A 19,760-nucleotide genomic window follows, 5' to 3' on the forward strand; every position below is an offset into this window, starting at 1 on the left:
TACTGGATAACATTTAATTTTATTCAAAAACAAACACGTATAATCCATGGTGTTGCAACTCAGGGAAGCTATTTCCTTTGGAGAGGAAAAAATGAGTAGTAATTAAATTTGGGACGTGATGGAAAGGGGTAGAGATGGACAGTTACTGGTAATATTCTAGTTCTTGACATGTGTGGTTATTACAATGCATGATCACTCTGATAATACATCCAGCTATATACTTACGATTCGTGTTGCTTTCTGTTTTACTTTGACAAAAATGTTTACACTAAAAAAAAGTCTTACTATTCAATACTTGTTTCCATTGTTTTAGAGAGAATAAAGGGCAATGATATCTCTTATTATGTTATTGATGTTATTTAGAAAAATCACTCTTATCTTTTAGTAAAGAGGGAAAAATGATGTAGAAAAACATTGTTAGGGGATAAACTAAAATTCTTGAATCATTCTGTCCCTGAAAGGAATGTCAACACTGGAATCATGCATGTGGCATTAGATCACAAGTGATACTGCTTGGGCCAGTCACCCAGAAATCAATTTTCGTCATACCTGTGCCTCAGACAGTTGATCTGAACTTCTTTAATTACACTAAATGTGTCAGTAACTTCTCCATCTGTGAAGACAAAAAGCTAAAGAAAGAAGACATTTATCAAGTCTCTATGAAGTTCATTTTTAAAATACCAGAATTTGCCCTTGAAAAACCCAACTATTTCATTCCAGAGACTCTGAAGCCTCTTCAGACAGGCATGAGATTCTGAAGGATCCACTGTCACTTGCATGTTCTCACACGGTTTGTTCAGAATCCTGGGAATTTTCATCCCCTCCCCCTACTAACTGGCGCTCCACAAGAGAATCTCCGTCATCCATGCACCACAGCATGAAGCTAAGGAGAAGAATTCTATCAAATGCCTCTTATCTTTCCTCTTTACTACGTGATAGACAAGTCATATTTCATCAACCCTATAGTGAAGCCCAGGACTGTGGATTCTTGGACAGAGATTTCATTCTCTCTGTCCCCTTCTGTTAGCTCAGTTTCAGTTTTTACCTGTAGAGGGTGGCCTGGGATGGAAGGTCCACTGTAAATGTTCCTGAGTGGTGTCAAGATTTCCGTGCCCCCTAAGTCAGCGCGCATAAGCTTAACTCTCCTCAGTGCCTCGTCCATGGTACGCTGAGTGTACTTCACACTACGACTGAGAAAAATGAACACACCCAAGTGACACAGCTACTCGACACTGCCCAGTCCTGGGTCCCCTATAAACATTCTCGCATGAAATTCCCAATGCCAAAGTCAACGCTACAGTAACCCCTTTAACCATCTAGTCCTTTTTTTAGAGTATCTGTTTGGACTCTGTATGGCTGTTCTAGAAACTTACTGAAAAAATGGCTCATAGCAAGATCCAAATCCATATACGTTGAAATAACAGCCTATAGGCAAACTCTTCAGCAGCAAAATCAGTGTTTCCTGGAGGAAGAGAGTACGAGGAGATGGTGAGAGGACACACAGACCATGCCAATCTGACTCCTGAGGGAGCGGCCTTTACCCTTTTCATGCTTCCAGGCTCTTATATGCCAATGTTAGCCTTGGAGTGGTCATGTCAAAGGTAGCTCAGGTGGAAACAGACCCAAATTTCCAGATGGACCCTACTTTAACCCCTGAGATTCATCCCTTCTTGAAGATACGACAGAAAAGAAGAAATGAGCTAGTTTTTACCTTGGCCGCCTCTATGCGCAGCTGAGATTTATCTTGTTTACTCATGGGGCCTTGCATACTTCCTGAGCGGTCCATGAGGAATACAAATTCTCCACAAGTAATGGGTGGCTGAGCTTCTGGGATGTCCGGGTAGAAACTCACCATTGCAGATGGATCTGCCATCAAACAATCTACTCGGAAAGGATAAGGACACTGTACAATGAAAGGGAACTCAAGAAAGCATACTAAAGACGCCAAGAATCAGCCGTCCTGAGTTACACAGGAAGCTGAGAAAACTCAAATCTAAAACCCTGTTTGATTTTTATATCCTATCTGCTGGCAACAGGTTTGAGGTGAGTTATAAACATATAAAAAGGTACAGAAGCAGAACAGATAAAAAAGAATAGAGTAGAGGTTATCAGGCAAAAGCAATAATTAAAATACTAAAATTGGATGCTAGTTTTCTAGCAGCTATGCGGATAGTGAAATACATTAAGTTAAAATGTTCCAGCAATTGTCAGAAGAATCAAGCTATTTGCAGACACATTCTTTTCAAATCAAATCAATGGGAAATTTATCACATGGGTCCTTGTTTAAATCTTTAATTACAGCTTTGAAAAAAAAATGATGCTCATATGGACAATTCTCATGTTGACAGTTTACAAGAGCTGAAAGTGTGTCACACACACCAAGGAAAGTCATCTGCTTTTGTTATGAAGCACCCACCAATACTCTCCAGAACAAAGAAAGAGAAGCACTGGGATGTGTGTTGAAACTCTAATAGCCTCACGCAAACAGCAGCTTTCAGGAGACAACGGGAGCCGTCCTATGTCACCATGTTGTCAAAGGCATAGCTGTGATTTTGTTTCAAGGAGCAATGAAAACTGATGCAGGAAACGAAATGTGAGTATTAACATAGAGATGTAATGAAAATGGCTGGTTCATATTAACTCTAGATCCACAGTTCAGAGACCATAAGAAGACATAGAATTTAATCCTAATATTCTATTTTTATAGTGACTCAGGATTGCAAGTTTAAATTCTCAGTAGCCCTGAGATTCAGTGGGGCTACAGGACCTGGCTCAGCTTACTCTTACCCATGGGAAACCTCAACAATGAAACTGCTTTCAAATAAAATGGGTGAGGCTCAAGAAATAATTGATAGCACATTGGTTCAAAAATAACTTTTAAATAACCCAGATCTCTGGATAGACGGTAGAGGAGCAGCTTTTCTTAATGCGTAAGGTAGACTTCTTTCCATCCTAAGAGACAGCTGGGTGTAGTGGGACTGTCACTGTACTGATATGTCAGAAAGGTCACCATGAGCATGAAATGAGCTGACATATCTAAACTGCTTAGAACAATGCCAGACATACGGTAAGCACCACAAATGTGTTATTTACTGTAATTCTTTTGGCTTGGCTCCAATTATTTTCACCTCCACAAGTTTCTCCCTCATTTTTAAATGAGGCATTTCGAGCCCTGGCTCTTCTGCTCGCTAGCTGTAGGTTCCTCATCTAAAAAATCAAGGTAATTAATAACTATCTCAAGATTATTGTAAGGATAGTGACATAATACACTTAAGAAACTCAACTTAGGGCTCAGCTTGGATAAAGTTCTTAATAATTTTGTAAACTTATTTATAAATTGTTTTTATACAATTATTTGTATTAAATTAAAAAATATATATTTTTTAAAGTCATTTTCTTAATATGGTAAGTACAGTCTAAGTTTTATTTTATTTTTTTATTAAATTTATTGGGGTGACATGGCTGATAAAATTACATAGGTTTCAAGTATACACTTCAATACTATGTCACATGTATATTGCATTGTGTGTTCACCACCCAAATATTCTAAGATTGAGAAAACTCTATTTTGCATTTTTCTGCATGTAGTGGTATATTTCATCTGGCAGAACTCTAAATGGTTTTAGTGAGCCAAGCTGCCAGTTGTCATTTACTTCTTTGTATAAATGAAAACAGCAAGTCACCTTCACCAAATGTATGATCTGGAAAGCAAGATGTGAGCAGACCTGCTGGGGCGTATTCATGAGACTCATAAAGGCTGCCCCCACTGTCCCATGACGGCCTGCAGAGCTGGTCCTGGGGAACAGATGAGGAAATCTGCACAGGGGCCAGCAGAACGTCTTGGAAGGAAAGGGACTAAGACCTCAATCTTTACCTTTTAAAAGCCAACGTTTTAAAACTTCCTCTGATGGATTAAGACAATCCTGATGGAAAATCAGGTTGCTGTTGTGGGAGTATTTCACGGGCATCCAAGGGGAAACTCACCAAAAGGAAAGGATGGAACCAGGTAAATAAGGTACAAAGACAGAGCACAGAGCTTCATGGAAGAGGGGCTGGAGCAAACCTGGCTGAAGTTGGGAGACTCTCTCTCATAGATTTAGCATGGGCAGTTTGCCCTGAGGGGGAAAAAATGGTTGAACAAGTAAGGGCAAAAAGTTCCAATTCGTGACCTTGAATATGACACTATCCTGGCCAAACATTAACAATGAAAGAGAAAGATGGCCTACTGAAGACCAGCTAAAGAACTCTCTTTATAGTAGTTGCAGTTAGAGAAATAAGAGCCTAACCCAGGACATGGTGTTTGACTATGACTATTCACAAGGATGTTTCCACTCCACCAACAGGGCAAATGCTTCAGAAGTGACAGTTTCTCTCCAATTATGCATCACGGTCCCTACAGTCCAGGGGCACGGCAGCCCAGGAAGGCCTAAGAGAGCAACAGACTGACATGGATTACACCAGCTATAATTACAAGAAAAAGTACACACATATTAAGGAAATTTTAGAAAATAAGAGAAAGTAAAGAGATTTTAAAAATTAAGAAACTAAGTCTTAAAAATTAAGAAACTAGGGTAAGATAAAAAAGCGCTGGAGATGGATGGTGGCAATGGTTATACAACAAGGTGAAAATACTTAAACCAAAAGAACAATATAGTTATAAAAAAGATCAAAAAAAAGAACTCTAGGTAAGATTACATGTTGATGTGATGAATCAACCAAAAAAAGTTATTAGGTAAAAAATAAATTAGTAAAGTTAGTCTTACTCTAATCACAATTACTACTTGCATACTTCCTGTGGTTTTAAATGTTTTTCTTAATGTATAGGTTATTTTCTAATAATAACCTGTCTTTATAACCTACTTTTCTTTTACTTAACATTCTTTGGAAGCCTTTTTTTCCATATTATTTTAATCTGTCAATATACATCATTCTAGTAGCTATATAATGACTCATCAAGCATACCTTGAATAGTTAATTTAGCTACTGCAAGACATTTTGATTGCTTATTAATCTTTGATATTGCTAAAATGCATAATTTTACCTGTATTTAGTAGTTAATTTAGCTACTGCAAGACATTTTGATTGCTTATTAATCTTTGATATTGCTAAAATGCATAATTTTACCTGTATTTAGATTTATTTCCTTAGGAAGATTGTCAAAATTGGAATTACCAAAATGAACATTTATTTTGACATATTATGACCACATTTCTTCTCCAAAGTTTAATACCAAATTATTTTGCTTCTAGCAATCTATGAAAGTGCCAAATTCATTTCACTTTTTAAAGCATGAGGCATTATCAGATTTAGAAAACTGATCATTTTAAAAGTGAAAATGTCACATCATTATTTTTATTGTACTTTTATTTGCTCTCATAGAGACTGATTTGTCATATGTTTTTAAATTAGCTGTGCTTCATCTTATGAATTATTTGTTCATGTCCTTTGTCCAGTTATCTACTGATTCACTTAAATTTGCCTATAATACAGATAGTCACATGATATTCCTTGACCCAAACCATTTTTGCATGCCATAGTGTAAGCTATTTACCTACTACTGGATAGAAAGAAAAGTGAGAGTAATTTGAGGGTAACTCCAAGATAGGGGTTACTCTGTAGGAGGTAAGTACAAAGGAAGAAAGAAAATACCTGCGTCTGTTGTAGATTTCCCCATCTCCACAGCTACACTGGGGGTATGCACTTCATTGTAGTAAATCAGGAGTTCCACATCGCAATCAAATTTGTGTCCATCAGCCAAGGAAATCTGAGTTAGACATAGGCAAAGAAGCCATGTTAGCACTCATACTGCTTGCCGTCTGGGGCTGAGGTCAGAGTTGAGGGCTACAGCTTCTTCCACGAGTGGGCATAATACAGGGGCAAGGGTGAGAATGGAGAGGAGGCTCTAGAGATTGCATGGGGATAAAAAAGGAGCACGGTATGACTCATTCTGGGTTAACAGGGAAAAGTAAGGAACATTTAGGGAAGACCGAGTGAGGAACAAAATCAGGACCTAAGAATAGGGGTGCTGGCCACAACAGGGTTCTCTTATTAATTACCTGAGCAGAAGTCTTATCATTTCCAAGGTACTCAATGGGACTCAAGGGACAGTTGCATTGGATCCTCTGAATGCCATGCTGGGAACTAATGGTGGCAACCATGCTGAGTGTGTAGGGCAGGTCCTCCAAAGGGACGACAGGCGTCTTCATTTTAAGGCAACTGTCTTCAGGCCATCCTACAAAAAGTTGCCCGAGTTGTGTTTTCCCTTGCCATACTTTTTAGCACCCTTACAACCTTGAGACTTCCCCAATTGTGTCCCTAACCTCCAGTACTCAAAGAGAGCAGATACTCACCAGAGAGCTGGTACCGAGGATTCAAGATGGCTGGGAGCACATAGCGCAAGGCCCCATCTGCTTCCAGGGGCAGCTCCTGCACATACTTCAGGGTGAGTGCTGCCTTCGAGCCAGGGCGGAGGTTCCCCACATTACAGCAGAAGACATCCCTGGAGCATTTATCCTCCTCCAACAGGAAGGCTTGTTGGCCCTGGCTGATGGCATTCTCGTAGTTGGTGTGGGCCTAGGGAGAAGAGGGAGATAAAGGTGATATCAAAGGTGACATGGCTGATAAAGAAACAAGTGGCACAGAAAACAAAGACTGGTAAGGAGGGACTGTGACTGTTCTTCCCAAGTTCACAGCTATATTTTAAATGCTTCTGCTTGATTCTTCCCTCTGAATGCTTTTAGGAAAATAGCAGCTAGAGGGGAGTAGAAGAAAAGCATTCAACGTCAGCATATTTTTGTAAAGTTGTATCTGCTAGAGATCCTAAAGAGGAAAAAAAAAGAGAGAGAGAGAGATAATGTACGCATCCCTAGTACCTTCATCTTGTCCTGTAATTCTGCCATAATTTTCTTCCCATCCACCATGGCCTCAAAGCTATAGACAGCTGAGTCTTCATCCATGGGGAATACAAAGAAGGCCTCCAAAGGAACTTTCTCCTCATTTTCATAGTTTAAGGTAGCAGACACGCCAGCCACAAACTCACAAATGGACAAGGTCACAGAGATGCTCTTCAGTGGCACTGCAGATAGAGTGTTCGAGATTAACTAGTAGAATGTCTCCTGCAGGCCAGGCATTGTGCTAAGTGCCAAAGATACAATGGCAAGTGAGAGTCACAAATCAAGCTTACCTGGCTCCTCTTGGCGATTCAGTAGACCATAGGGGCGCACCATGGTGACACAGAGGTACTGTGGAAAAGACACATAAACAGAGTGAAATGTTTGGCATTAGCTATTCAAATATCAGTACTTTATGTGCTTCTCTCTCATATATTTATACACACACACACACATGTACACACACACATTATATGTATGTGTGTGTGTGTATATATATATGTGTGTATATATATATACACACACACATATATATACACACACATTATATATATATATATATATATATATATATATATTCAGAGGGTTAATGATGGAGCTAGGAAGGAGAAAGAAGCTGAAAAGAGACAAAGGTGCCAATAGTTAGGCTCCTTCTAAATACCAGACCTAAGTACCCACTAAACAGGAAATGTCTGAAACACCCTAAGGCTGGTTAAAACACGAGTTCTACTTCTTCAAAAGTGTATTTAATATACCATTCCTTAGGTATGGTCAATAAGTATAATTAATTTAAACCCTCTGAATCTCAGTATTCTTTCTAAAATAAAAATCATACCTGTACATCATATATGTATACATGAATTAATAAATATATAGTCCCTGGAATGGTGCCTGGCCTACAGAAAGCATTTATTCAATGACGACAGACATTAGTATTGTTCTTGATAGTGCTGTTATTGTTAAGTAGAGCTTGGCTGTTACTTTGGCTCACGCTCTTCAGAGACCTGCACATAAGAAGCTCCCTGATCCAAAATGGACCCCTGCAAATTAGATCACTTACCTTGTGACGTTTCCTTTGGGGAATGTCAGTTGAAACCACTGTTTGTTTCTCTGTCCAAAATATTCATATTTCACATATGCAACATGTCTTCTATTTTAAATCGGGCCATCCTAAACATATCTTCCAAATTTCATTATCTTAGACAACCATTTCATGTGGTACGGCAACAAAGGGATACACTTATGTACCTAGATTATGATTTACATTATGATTCTTTTATACAGAGAATCAACAGATGGGTCTGGTTTTTTGTTCCATGTCTGTTTTTCTTTCGAGGAAATGGATAAAACGGATTGTGGCAAAATGGCTCACATTGAGCAGAAACATAGGGGGCAGTCGTGGTAATAGGGAGAGGAGTGGCTGCGCAGGAAAAGGGTTTCCACGCAGGCACTTGATGGTAAAGCAGGTTGGAGTTGGGCAAGGGCAGCAGGGAGCTTAAAGCAGGAGGAGGACAAAGGACACGGGAATACAACAGCTGAAGAAACTGTGTCAGGGAACCAAATCTTCAAGGTCCGCAGTACTCACCAAGGCTGGCTTTCAAGTGAAGAGACAGAAGCAGAGGGTGAGCGTCTCCTACAAAGAAACAGGCTGCTTTCCCGATTCTAACCGGAGAACAAATCCCTATTGAGGGAAATTTGCACCCTCTTCCCCACCCTCCCCAGTACAAATTATGCTGGGTCAGCATAAATTCTCCCTCCCTCAGGATGGCATATTTCAGAAATGCTCCTAGCAACAGGTAGGCAGACTGGCCACTACGGCTGACCAAGATCAAGGCCTTGAATCTGAGGCAGCTGGAAGAACAGAGGGCGGATCATGGGGCCAGGGGTTTGCATGTTTCTGGACCCACAGGTCCCAGGAGTCTGGGCTTGTGCGGTTCCCTCTCCCGCAGAGAGAGAGAGGAGCGGGCCGGCGCGGGATGGCGCAGCAGCCACACCCCGCAAGCCTGTTGCAGGGGAGAAGTGGAGAACCCGGGATCCAGCCACGGGGGCAACGAGTGGGCCTTGGATAGAAACGGAGAGTGATTTAATCTTTAATTTTTCCTAGATTTTCAGTGTCCAAGTATTAACAGAAGGGATCGGAGTCAGTCCGTTGAATTTCTGTGTAGAAGAAGGACTTAAGGGTGCAATCCGATTTGGGTTGGGGGGTGGGAAGGGAGGATTTAAGTTCCATTTCCACAGCACAAAACTACATAAAATGGAGGAAACACCCATTGTCCGTACGCCAGAGGTGGGGAGGGGGAGGAGGAGGGGAAAGAGGAGAGGGAGTCAGGGAATGGGAGAGGGAGAGGAAAGGAGGGGGAGAGAGGGAACCAGGGAGAGAAAGAGAGTGAGTAGGGGTGGAGGGAGAAGGAAAGTAAAAGAGAAGGGAAGTAGGAAGAGGGTCTTCGAGATTATTAGGAGATGGCTGAGTCCCCCTTCCAGCCCTCATAAATTCCCCTGAACTGCCAAACCTGCCGAAACTCCCTGGGGATCACACACCACAACTAAATTCTCCGCCCATGCGGTAAAAAAAAAAAGAAAAGAAAAGAAAAGAAAAGAAAAAGAAAAAGAAAAAGAAAAAGAAAGAAAAGGAAAGAAAAGAAAGAAAGAAAGAAAAAAGCCCCAACAGATTTAGAGACGGAGAAAGGGAATTAGAAAGGGCGGGTCTTAGCCCTCGGGGATCCAGCCCCAGCGCGCGGGCTGCGTGGTCACCTACCTCCTCCTGCAGTCCAGAGCTTCTGAGGCACAGCCAGGAGAAAACAACTGCAGTCAAAATTTCCTGGAAGACCCGCCCCTTCTAGGGACCGGTTATAAAGTAGCGACTACATAGTAAGGGATCGACGGGAAATTCCTAAGTAAATATTCTAACATTCGCTTTTCTCTGGGTCAAAGGGAAGGGTTTTGTTTTTTGTGTTTCTTTTTTTTTTTTTTTTTTTTGAGTGAAAATGCTGTAATAGTAACATCAACGACGATATCAAAAACTATATATTTCTATAATAGACTTACTTACCAAGGCCTTGTTAATAATTCTGTGGGCTAGGACCTGAACTTTATGGGCTTTATATCAGGGACTTCTCATCTCTAAGCAGAGTCTTTTGTCCCAAGATTGTATCCTCCTTACTGCATGGGAGGAGGGAGAGGGGGGGATTAGGAGCCAGGAAAATGCACACTGGGCTCAAGTCTTCCAGTCCTGGGTCATTTATGAGTTTTTCATCAGGATCTTAAATCAAGTCTTGGCGGGTAACATGTTAGTAACTGAGAATCTCTGTGCTCATTTTCCTGGCTAAGGGACACTGGAAGTGATGAAGTTCCCTATGTCTTTTCTATTTTAAAATGACCTATCAAATCTGAGGCTTAAAGAAAGAGCCGTATTGCTGTTGAGAATCTGTATAGGAGAAGGAATATATGTATTGAAGACTCAGCTTGATTTTGGTCTCTGCAGTATATTTATTGTGGCACATTTATTCTCTTTGAATTTGTTCTCTTATCTCTAAAATAGGGATAATGACTATCTCCCTGGGTTGTTTTTAAAAATCCAGTGGCTATTAATAGATGTGGGTTTGATGACATATATTTATCATCACACCCACACACATACACACATATTCATATATAATAAAGTGCAGCTTAAGCACAAATTCTGTTTTATCAGTATTAGGCCCTAAGACCACGTTTTTTACATGTACCAAACTAACTGTGAAAAGGAATAATCCTTTTATCTTCGTAGAAATCACGTCTGGTATTGTTTCTTGTGGTTGCAACTTTTTTCTGTTGGCTGAAGTATCTAGGCAATAACAGGGAGAAGGTGGAAAAGTGGGCAGAGTTCATCGTTTGACCCACCTGGACTAAAGAGGCGAGAACTAGAAGCCTGCCACAACCCAGACATGGCAGCTTGGTTGGAAAGAATTGAATCAGGAAACATATGCGTGATGCTGGTTATTACAAGGGCAATTATATGAAAAGTCTCTGAACCTGGCACAGTATATACAATTAAACAAAACTTTATAGTATTAAAAATGCAAATGTATTTTATTTATCTGTTTATTAATATTTTGTTTATATACAATGAATAACTTCACTCTTTTCATATAAACTGTTTGATTAAGCCAATGGTCAAACTTTTGAAAGAGAAACACATAATTCATTCTTTTAGTCAGCACCTATTTATTGGGCTTCTGCTATATGCAAGGCATTGTTCTAGACATTGCATCATGGCAATAACGAGACACAAAAGAGTTTACTCATCTGGAACGTACCTTGCAAAAGGAGGAAATATTTAATAAACAAATAAGCAAATAAATAAATAAGAAAATATCCAGTAGCCAAAGTGCTTAAAGAAAATAAAACACATAGTATAATGGAGAATAGATAGAGGCTATTTTAGGTTAGGTATCTCCACTCAAAAATCTGTTCTTGCGGCTTAACATTGCTAAGTATCCTCCAATATTGATTCTCAAGTTCAGCCCAAGTTTAGCCAACTTTGTGGTCATTCAGAATAAAGACATTTCCCAGCCTCCCTTAGAGCTAGGTGCAACCTTATGACTAAATTCTGGTGCATGGGATATGAGAAATGATGTTTGCAGCACCACGACACACTCTTCCAAAGAAAAGAGCATGGCCTCCCCTCCACTTTCCCCTCTTCCTACTTACTGGTAGGAATCCAGATATATTCTGAGCCATTTCGAACCATGAGGACTACAGTGACAACCACAAAGAATGAAGAAGCAACAATATAGAAGGATCCTAAGTCCCTGAGACTTTCATGGAGTAGGACCGCTGCATTAGCACAGACTTTTACGTAAGAGAGTAATGAATTTCGATAAGATTTATAATAGTCACATAGGTTTTGTGCCACACAATCTATATCCTACCAATACCTGATTATGATCAATAAAAAAAATAAACTTTTAAGGAAACTCTCTCCTTTTTGAATATGAAAAGCATATCTGCATAAAATGGAAAAAGATTTGTACGTTATGAGAACAGTATTCAACTCATATCAGCACCCACCAATGTCACACATATACCCTGAATTATGCCAGTGTGTGTTAATCATGGAATGCTGCTTATTTTCATCCTGTTCTTCCGAGAGTTATTTCCCTTCCTGAAATAAGAGCTATTTGTGCTACATGGAATAGTTAACACTGGTTTGGAACAGGCTTTCAGTAAGTTCCTTTGCTTATTCTCTAGTATGATGCTATTCTCTCTCTCTCTTTATCATCATGGAGTTTCATTAAAGTCCTATGTTCTGTTTCTCATTTCTCCTCTGATATTTCCATAGCAATTTGTCTAAGATTTCCTATTGCTCCTATCATCCTTCAGCCCTTTATGTATTCTTAAAACTCGTAAACCTTAAAGTAAATAAATACCCAAATGCATTAAATGATTTGATTAATGAATAAATGCATATAAATGATGACAGTTGTATATACTCTTATGCCTTGTGATTGCTATTCACTGTAAATATTGTAAGAGAAATTTCAAAAACAACAAGTGTCAGAAATGTACACAAGTCTCGTAAGCTTTTTTTACTTGACATACTGGTAATAGCAATTAGAAATAATAGCAGTTATTTTCACATGATCACTGGTAACTTACAAATTTTATGTTTGGAGTGATCACATGAAAACTAAGCCCAACAGAACTTACCACAGATGAACAGATACTAGATAAGATGGACTGAACAAATGTATCTAGCTGCTATATACTGAGTTCTTATTAGAAACCAGTGCTAAGTATTATTCATGTAAGACAAACAGCTTTAATTTCAGACAGGAACAATGGCTGTCCTCACCAAGGAAAGCGTGAGAATAGAGAATATATAAAACGGAGTCACTTTAACCAAGCTACTAAAATTATTAACATCATGAAGGTTGAGACATGAGGAAAGACTTCATTTTTGTTCTAACTGTCCTGGAACCTTAATTTAAAAAAAAAAAAATTGTAGTATGTTTCAGGAAATGTGTAAGTATTATCTCATTTAATCTTCATGGTCACTCTATAAAATACTATTATAACTCCATTTTATAAATGACAATATTAAGATTCAAAGAGAACCATTTACCTACTCAAGAACTTATATCTAATGAAAAGTAGACTTGTTCTTCACCAGAACCTTCTGGCTCCAAGGTATGTTTTCTTTTCATTATGTTACAATTTCTTCCACAACCATACAAGGTAAGGGAATAGGTAGAAACTGGGGAGAAAAGGACAGATAAGTAGGCCAGATCCCTGAGATCTGTAGAGAATAAAAGGGTTCCATGGAATGTCAACCCGGAACGGAAAAATAGAGTGACCAGGGGGGATCCACAAGCTGGAGTCTCTATTCCTTTAAAGGTTATCTCGATTACTGTGTGTTATTTTCTCACTCCTAAACTTTCTCGACATCCAGCATTTAATTGTCCCCTATGCCCAGAGGTCTTCTGAGTCTTGGGATATATTATTGATAAGTCTCCAGAGGGACTGCGAGATCATTTAAAATCCTACAAAGGTAAGAGATCTTTTTATTTCTGCTAACGCTGAGGAAATCACTCTAGGTAAGAGGCAGCCATCAGACACATAGCATCCTCGCTCTGTGTGATTCTGAATGAAAAGGCCATTTAGGGTCAGCAGTTAGAGAATCCAAGTCCACTTTCAAGGCACTGGGAACAGAGAGACATTTGAAATGGGGAACCCATAACTCTATAGAAGAAATTGAAGATGAAAGGAGGGGAAAAATTTTTGTTTTCCATACTTTTTCTCATGTAAGTGCTCAGAGTATCTCCTCTGCTTTCTCAATTTTTACTTTTAACCTCACTCTGGAGTCCTGGGTAGCAGAGATTGTTGAAAGGAATTACAGTTAAGGGATTCCTTCTCACTCTATGCAGCGACATGAGAGCCCTTTCCTCCATTCGCTCTATCAGTCATCATGTAGGAATGCATTTATTCGTTCTTTTTTGTTCATTAATCATTAATTCATGTTCCAGCACTCCACAGTTTTTTAGGATTTAAAAAAATTAGTTGGATATATTCCCTGACATGGAGAAAATATATTTCTATGGCATAGAGAAAATAATAATCTGTGTGATCCAAAGATATGTAAAAGACATTCTCCTGGTTCTTTCCCAAATATCTTTTGAAATGTATATATTTCTTCTTATGTGGCTCCTTTTTCTTCTCCTTTTCCTAAAATGTATTTCTCAAGGTTTGGCCTTCAGTACTGTTTTGTTCTCACTTTACCCTTTCTTTCCTCATTCAGGCTTAAGACAGGTAACTACCTCCCAAATTCTTTAGCATGAGACTTTCTATAGCAAGTATAATAATGAGCCATTATAAAGCACATTATTATGTATCAAAATATTTCATGAACATCATCACATTTAATTTTTACAACAATTCTGTGAGATAAAGTTATCTCAATTCATCAAAAACAAACATTTGGTGGGTACCCACTATATACGTAGTACAATTATAGGAACAGCACAAATTTTCAAGGAGTAAAAGTATGCTGGTGCATGTCAAAATACAGATTTGTGGGACACGAACGAGAGGCATGATACCAAGAAAATTATTCGGAAGCTTGGCAGAAATATTCTTATTTTACCTTTATTGTCCTGTCTTAATTATTAATAATGCCATGTTTCACTCTCAAAAGTATTCCAGTTGTAACGCTAAATTTTAACTCATTAGTTAAGGTTGAGGTTACTGGTGCAGGTATACTTTCTGCTTCTTTAAAGATGAGAAGCTAAGGTTCAGAGATATTAAGTTACTTGCCCGTAGTCACATCAAAATTCAGAACTTGAACATGGGTCTTCGGACCATTAATCCAAGTTCTTTTTAGTATGCCATGTTGCCTCTTTCCTAGACAAATAGTTGAATTTTAGTTGAATCTTCTAAGAGAGTTGTATTCATTTCTAATATGGATGCAACCCTAAAATACCATTTGAATTATTATTATCAGTCCCATGTGTGTCTGTGATACGTACAAACCTACCTGGCTGTGGGTCTTGAAATAGAAAGGAGCTTGAATGTTTTAACTTATAAGGATTATTTATTTGTGAGAGGGAGGCAACCCTTGGTTGACCTCACAGATTGCAAGGACCTTGTCAACTTACAACTCCTTATTTTTTATTTTTTACACCTACAGCACCTTGTCTTCTTAGGCAGTCTCCCATCCAAGTACTAACTAGACCCAACTCTGCTTAGCTTCTGAGATCAGACGGTATTGGGCTTCTTCAGGGTGGCATGACTGTAGGAGGATAATTTTTTTAAAAAAACATGATAAATAAGTTCTCAGTCTGAAATGGTGATATTTTTATGAGATATTTCTCATACATTTTTTTTTTGTTTTTGGTTTTTATCTTACAGAAAATAACGTTTACACTGCCTTGGATCTAACAGAAATGGTTCTTGTTTCACCTTGCATATCACTAATATCATGAATTAGCATGATTCACATTTTACTGTGTTTTGAATGGTTTAGAGGTGCAAGTGCTTACAGGTAGTGTGTGAGGGATGACGTAGACACTGAGGTATGCTTCTCAATCTTCTCCATCACATGTTTTATTATTGTACCTTAACATAATTCAGAGGAGACCACCATGGGTGCTCAGTTTTCTGAACACTCCCCCCAAACTAGGAGTTATTTAGCATTAGCCATGCTCTTGTTAGTATTAAATTAGTACATTACAAGAGTGTTTTTAGGCTTGCACTGAGTATGGGAGTTAATAGCTGTAGCTGAGCATCTGCAATATAACAGACATCACATTAGATGCCTCATACTGCATTATTCCGTTTAATCTATCCAACAATTCTTAGACTGTAATGCAATGTCTATTTTAGAGGCATAAGTAAACTGAAACACCGCGATCTCAGAATTAGTAAGCGAGAATCTAGATTTAAAACAAATCTTCTTGGTACGAAAATCTCATCTTTCCTTATCCAAATTCCCTCATAACAGTTATGAGAGAATTTTATTAGCTCTCTCCATTGATGGAACCTGACTGAAATTGTGCAGAACCTACAAGGATGCTTACATAAAGAGGTCGATACTCCAGAGTATGGGGCCACCCAGTGGCCATGAACTCTCTCTTCAACAACTTCAGCACAAAGAACTAACTGACTGACTTCAAATCCAGAGGATTCCTCATGGAAGTTGACAAGAAGAGTCTGGGAAAAAATGAAGAATATTGGCTTTCCTCCACAAATAGAATCTCTAATTGAGGCTTGATCTCGTAAGACAATAATAACAAAGTAAATAAGTTGTATTAATGTTTTGTAATAATGCTATTTTAGTTTTAATTATCATATGCATTAAGACGCATGATCTAAATCTAGAACTTTAGTTGTGTGAATAATTTTCTTCTATTTCAAGTATTTTCACACTAATTCCTTTTTACATCTTTTTATTTTTGCTCCAAAACTTTCTACTAATTATGACTTTCTCCTTTTCCTTCTCTTCAAGAAGGTCCATTCTCCTTTCTTAATTCTCTACTTCTACCTATCATTTATATTCCCCACACCAACTCAGCAAGAGGCAATTATGAGTTACCAGTAATTATGAAGACGTTCAAGGCTCCTTCCATCTTTCCTAGTTTAAGAATTAACCTAATTACTCTGCATTTTGATTCATATCTAAATTTCTTTTGTTAGACAAGGAATCTACAATCATTGCTTTCCAGGGTTAGTAGAAAAAACGAAAGCTTAAAATAGTTTAAAGACAAAAGGAATCATAGCAGAACATTCTAAAATTCTATTCAAATAAACACATTTATTGGGTACTACCATTTCTGGAAACCGATAAAAACAGCGGTAAACAAAAATGGACATGGTCTCTTTATGGAACTTAAGTCAAAAATATATCCATAAACTAATTTTCAACTTTTTATTTATCTAACAAATATTTAAATGTCAACTATTCACAGGTATTGTGATAAATACTGCTGATTCAATGACAAACTAATAGTATTTACTCTCAGGGAACTTACAGTCTAATAGAACCTAAATTCATTTTCCTTGGAATTTCTTTAATGTATGTAGATAGTATTAATTATTTTAGAAGATAAAATTATCAATCAGTAATTATTAATTATAAGAGAAGATCAGAGAAGCTAAATAGGAATTATAAGAAATGGAAAATTTTCATTTATTTTGGATTGCAGTAAAACAGATCAGTAAAAACTGGGATTGAAAATATCGTTTCTTTTTGGACAATTTACAGACACTTTTACTCAAGCATTGTAAGAGACAGCTGACCACAACACACACTAGCAGCAGTTTCACATTCTCAACATGTTTAGTTAACGACTTTTTCCTTTAAAATAAAACCAATAGTCAAACTCATAGAAGCAGAGTGTAGAATGGTGGCTGCTAGGGGCAGATGAGGGGGAATAGAAAGTTGCTCATCAAAGGCTATGAAGTTGTCAGCAAGGCCAGATGAATAAATTCTAGAGATCTGCCTTATAACACTGTGCTTGAAGTTAACAATATTATATTATAAATTTAAAAATCTGTTAACAGGGTAGATCTCAAATTAAATTTTTTACTAAAATGAAATAAAAAATAACATTAAAACAGAAAACACACAACAACATTTGTAGAACTGAAATATTTTCATTGTACTGAGATTCAAAAATTCCAATTGTTTGCAAAGATTAAATATCCTGCATGACACAATTTCATTAAAAACTACCATCTACATAATACAACTTAGCTGCTAACATTTAAACAACTTAAAATCCCATGATAATGTCCATATTTGTCACTTTCTTTTCAGTCAAATGAAAATAGACAAATAAGAAAATAAACTAAGGAATATATCCTATTAGTATGACATTAATACAATCCAAATATTTTAAATATATATATTTTTATTTTTCAATTATGATTAGAATATAATGTTAGTTTCAGATGTACAACATGAAGATTAGAAGTTTAGAACTTATGAAGTGATCACCTCGATAAATCTAGTACCCGTCTGACATCATACATGGCTATTACAATATTATTAACTATATTCCTTTTGCTATACTTTATATGGCTATTTAATATAAACCAAATCTTCATGCTTATTGAACTGTACGCAATCCGTTGTTCTCAACAGAGATGTGGATGCTCAAATTGACCTTAGGTGAATATTTAGGGCATTCGATTACATCTCTGAGTAACTATAAATATGCTCTGGAAAGGAATCAGAAGATCAGGCTTCCAGGTTGGTCTATTTTAGGGCATTTATTGTTATATAATTGGTTGTAGACATTAATTAAATTATGGTCTTCTGTTCAGTGCTGAGATCTTTGTTCTCAGCACATCCAGTATTTCACCGTGTTAATGCTTCATTTTGCTTTGTATCCATATTCATGAAGAAATATGATATCTCTAGATATGAAGGCATAGATTTGCTTAAGTAGCCCCTAAATGTCTTTGAAAGAATTTCTAATTTTTAATTTTATCATCATTATGTTTAAACAAAGATTGTTGACAATGAATGTATTGGTAATTGTATGTCACAAATCACTCTCCACATTCATGCCTTCTTGTCTTTTGTCTCTATCCAGACCTCCCCTCTGGGAACATGATGAATCACACAGAGCTGAATGAGTTTATTCTACTGGGAATACCTCAGACGCAGGGACTGGAGACTGTACTTTTTGTCACCTTCTCATTCATTTACATCTTCACCCTGCTTGGCAATTTACTCATCCTTACAGCAGTTGTTTCTTCCTCTAGTCTTCGTACTCCCATGTATATTTTCTTGGGACTCCTATCTATTTTTGACATATTGTTGCCATCTGTAACCTGTCCCAAGATGTTATTCTATCTCTCTGGCCATAGCCATGCCATTTCTTACAAGGGGTGTGCTGCACAGCTCTTCTTTTTTCATTTCCTAGGTTCTACAGAAGGCTGCCTCTATTCTGTGATGGCTTTCGATCGCTTTGTTGCTATCTGTCACCCACTGAGGTACATGCTCATCATCAGCCCTAACGTCTGTGTCAGTTTGCTCATGGCAGCCTGGTTGATGGGTTGTCTTGAAGCCACCATCTTGACATCTTTCACCTTTCAGTTAACCTACTGTGGTCCCAATCAAGTGAACTACTTCTTCTGTGACATTCCTGCTGTCTTACCCCTGGCTTGTGGTGACAGCTCCCTGGCCCAGAAAGTGAGTTCCACATATGTTAGCTTTCTGGCTTTAATTCTTTTGTTCAGTGTTTGTGTCTCTTACATATGCATTGGGATTGCCATTTTGAGAATCCATTCAGCAAAAGGAAGGCAGAAAGCTTTCTCTATGTGCAGTGCCCACCTCATTGCAATCCTCTGTGCCTATGGACCCATAATCATGATCTATGTGCAACCCACACCCAATACCTTACTTGGTGCTGTGATGCAAATATTAAATAATATCATCTCACCCATGCTGAACTCATTGATCTATTCTTTAAGAAACAGAGAAGTAAAACAATCCCTGAAAAGAGTGTTCCACAATGTAGTACTTACTTTTCTAGACTAAATTGTGAGTGTTGTAATGGATTTTGGAAATTTATGGTCTCTTAATATTATCTTCCTGTATCTTCTCATTAAATAGAAAATGCTTGCTCTAAAGCATGATATTTTGTTTGCCTAATAAAATTTCCTATATGTTTGTTTCTCTATAATTCTTGGGACCCCATAAATAACTCTATAACTAATATTATTCTCAGTGCCTTAATTCTGGGTAAGGAATCCAAGGGGCACAGCATCAGCTAGACAGATATCTTACCCCTACACTGGGAAGCCAGTTTAGCCTGCTTGGGGATGGTAAGGATCTCTGTCAGTCCAAGAGCCAACCTTCAGTAGTCCATCTCTGTGTGAAATCAC

At 38.0% G+C, this 19,760-nt stretch overlaps 2 protein-coding genes across 3 annotated transcripts; one reads left to right on the plus strand and one right to left on the minus strand.

Moving 5' to 3' along the window:
• Positions 1–9,708, minus strand: LOC118602852 (von Willebrand factor A domain-containing protein 5A-like). Of its 2 annotated transcripts, XM_036221000.1 has the most exons (12): positions 9,646–9,662; positions 8,476–8,523; positions 7,951–8,070; positions 7,184–7,241; positions 6,873–7,075; positions 6,351–6,573; positions 6,057–6,232; positions 5,650–5,764; positions 1,712–1,881; positions 1,374–1,462; positions 1,046–1,190; positions 1–629 (listed from the first exon to the last, which is right to left on the minus strand). In XM_036221000.1, the coding sequence occupies exons 4-12, from the start codon at positions 7,224–7,226 to the stop codon at positions 534–536; spliced, it is 1,260 nt and encodes a 419-aa protein (XP_036076893.1). In that variant the 5' UTR covers positions 7,227–7,241; positions 7,951–8,070; positions 8,476–8,523; positions 9,646–9,662; the 3' UTR covers positions 1–533. The 2 variants fall into 2 exon arrangements, with proteins under 2 accessions (XP_036076893.1, XP_036076892.1); XM_036220999.1 differs by lacking the exon at positions 7,951–8,070 and having other exon boundaries at positions 9,646–9,708.
• Positions 9,709–18,480: 8,772 nt separating this feature from the next.
• LOC107521837 (olfactory receptor 148-like) lies at positions 18,481–19,413 on the plus strand. Its single transcript, XM_016166898.2, has one exon. It carries the CDS (start codon positions 18,481–18,483, stop codon positions 19,411–19,413), a length of 933 nt encoding a protein of 310 aa, XP_016022384.2.
• Positions 19,414–19,760: the final 347 nt, after the last annotated feature.

The sequence above is a fragment of the Rousettus aegyptiacus genome, unplaced genomic scaffold, assembly GCF_014176215.1.
Source record: "Rousettus aegyptiacus isolate mRouAeg1 unplaced genomic scaffold, mRouAeg1.p scaffold_m13_p_5, whole genome shotgun sequence".
In the NCBI taxonomy this organism is placed as follows: Eukaryota; Metazoa; Chordata; class Mammalia; order Chiroptera; family Pteropodidae; genus Rousettus; species Rousettus aegyptiacus.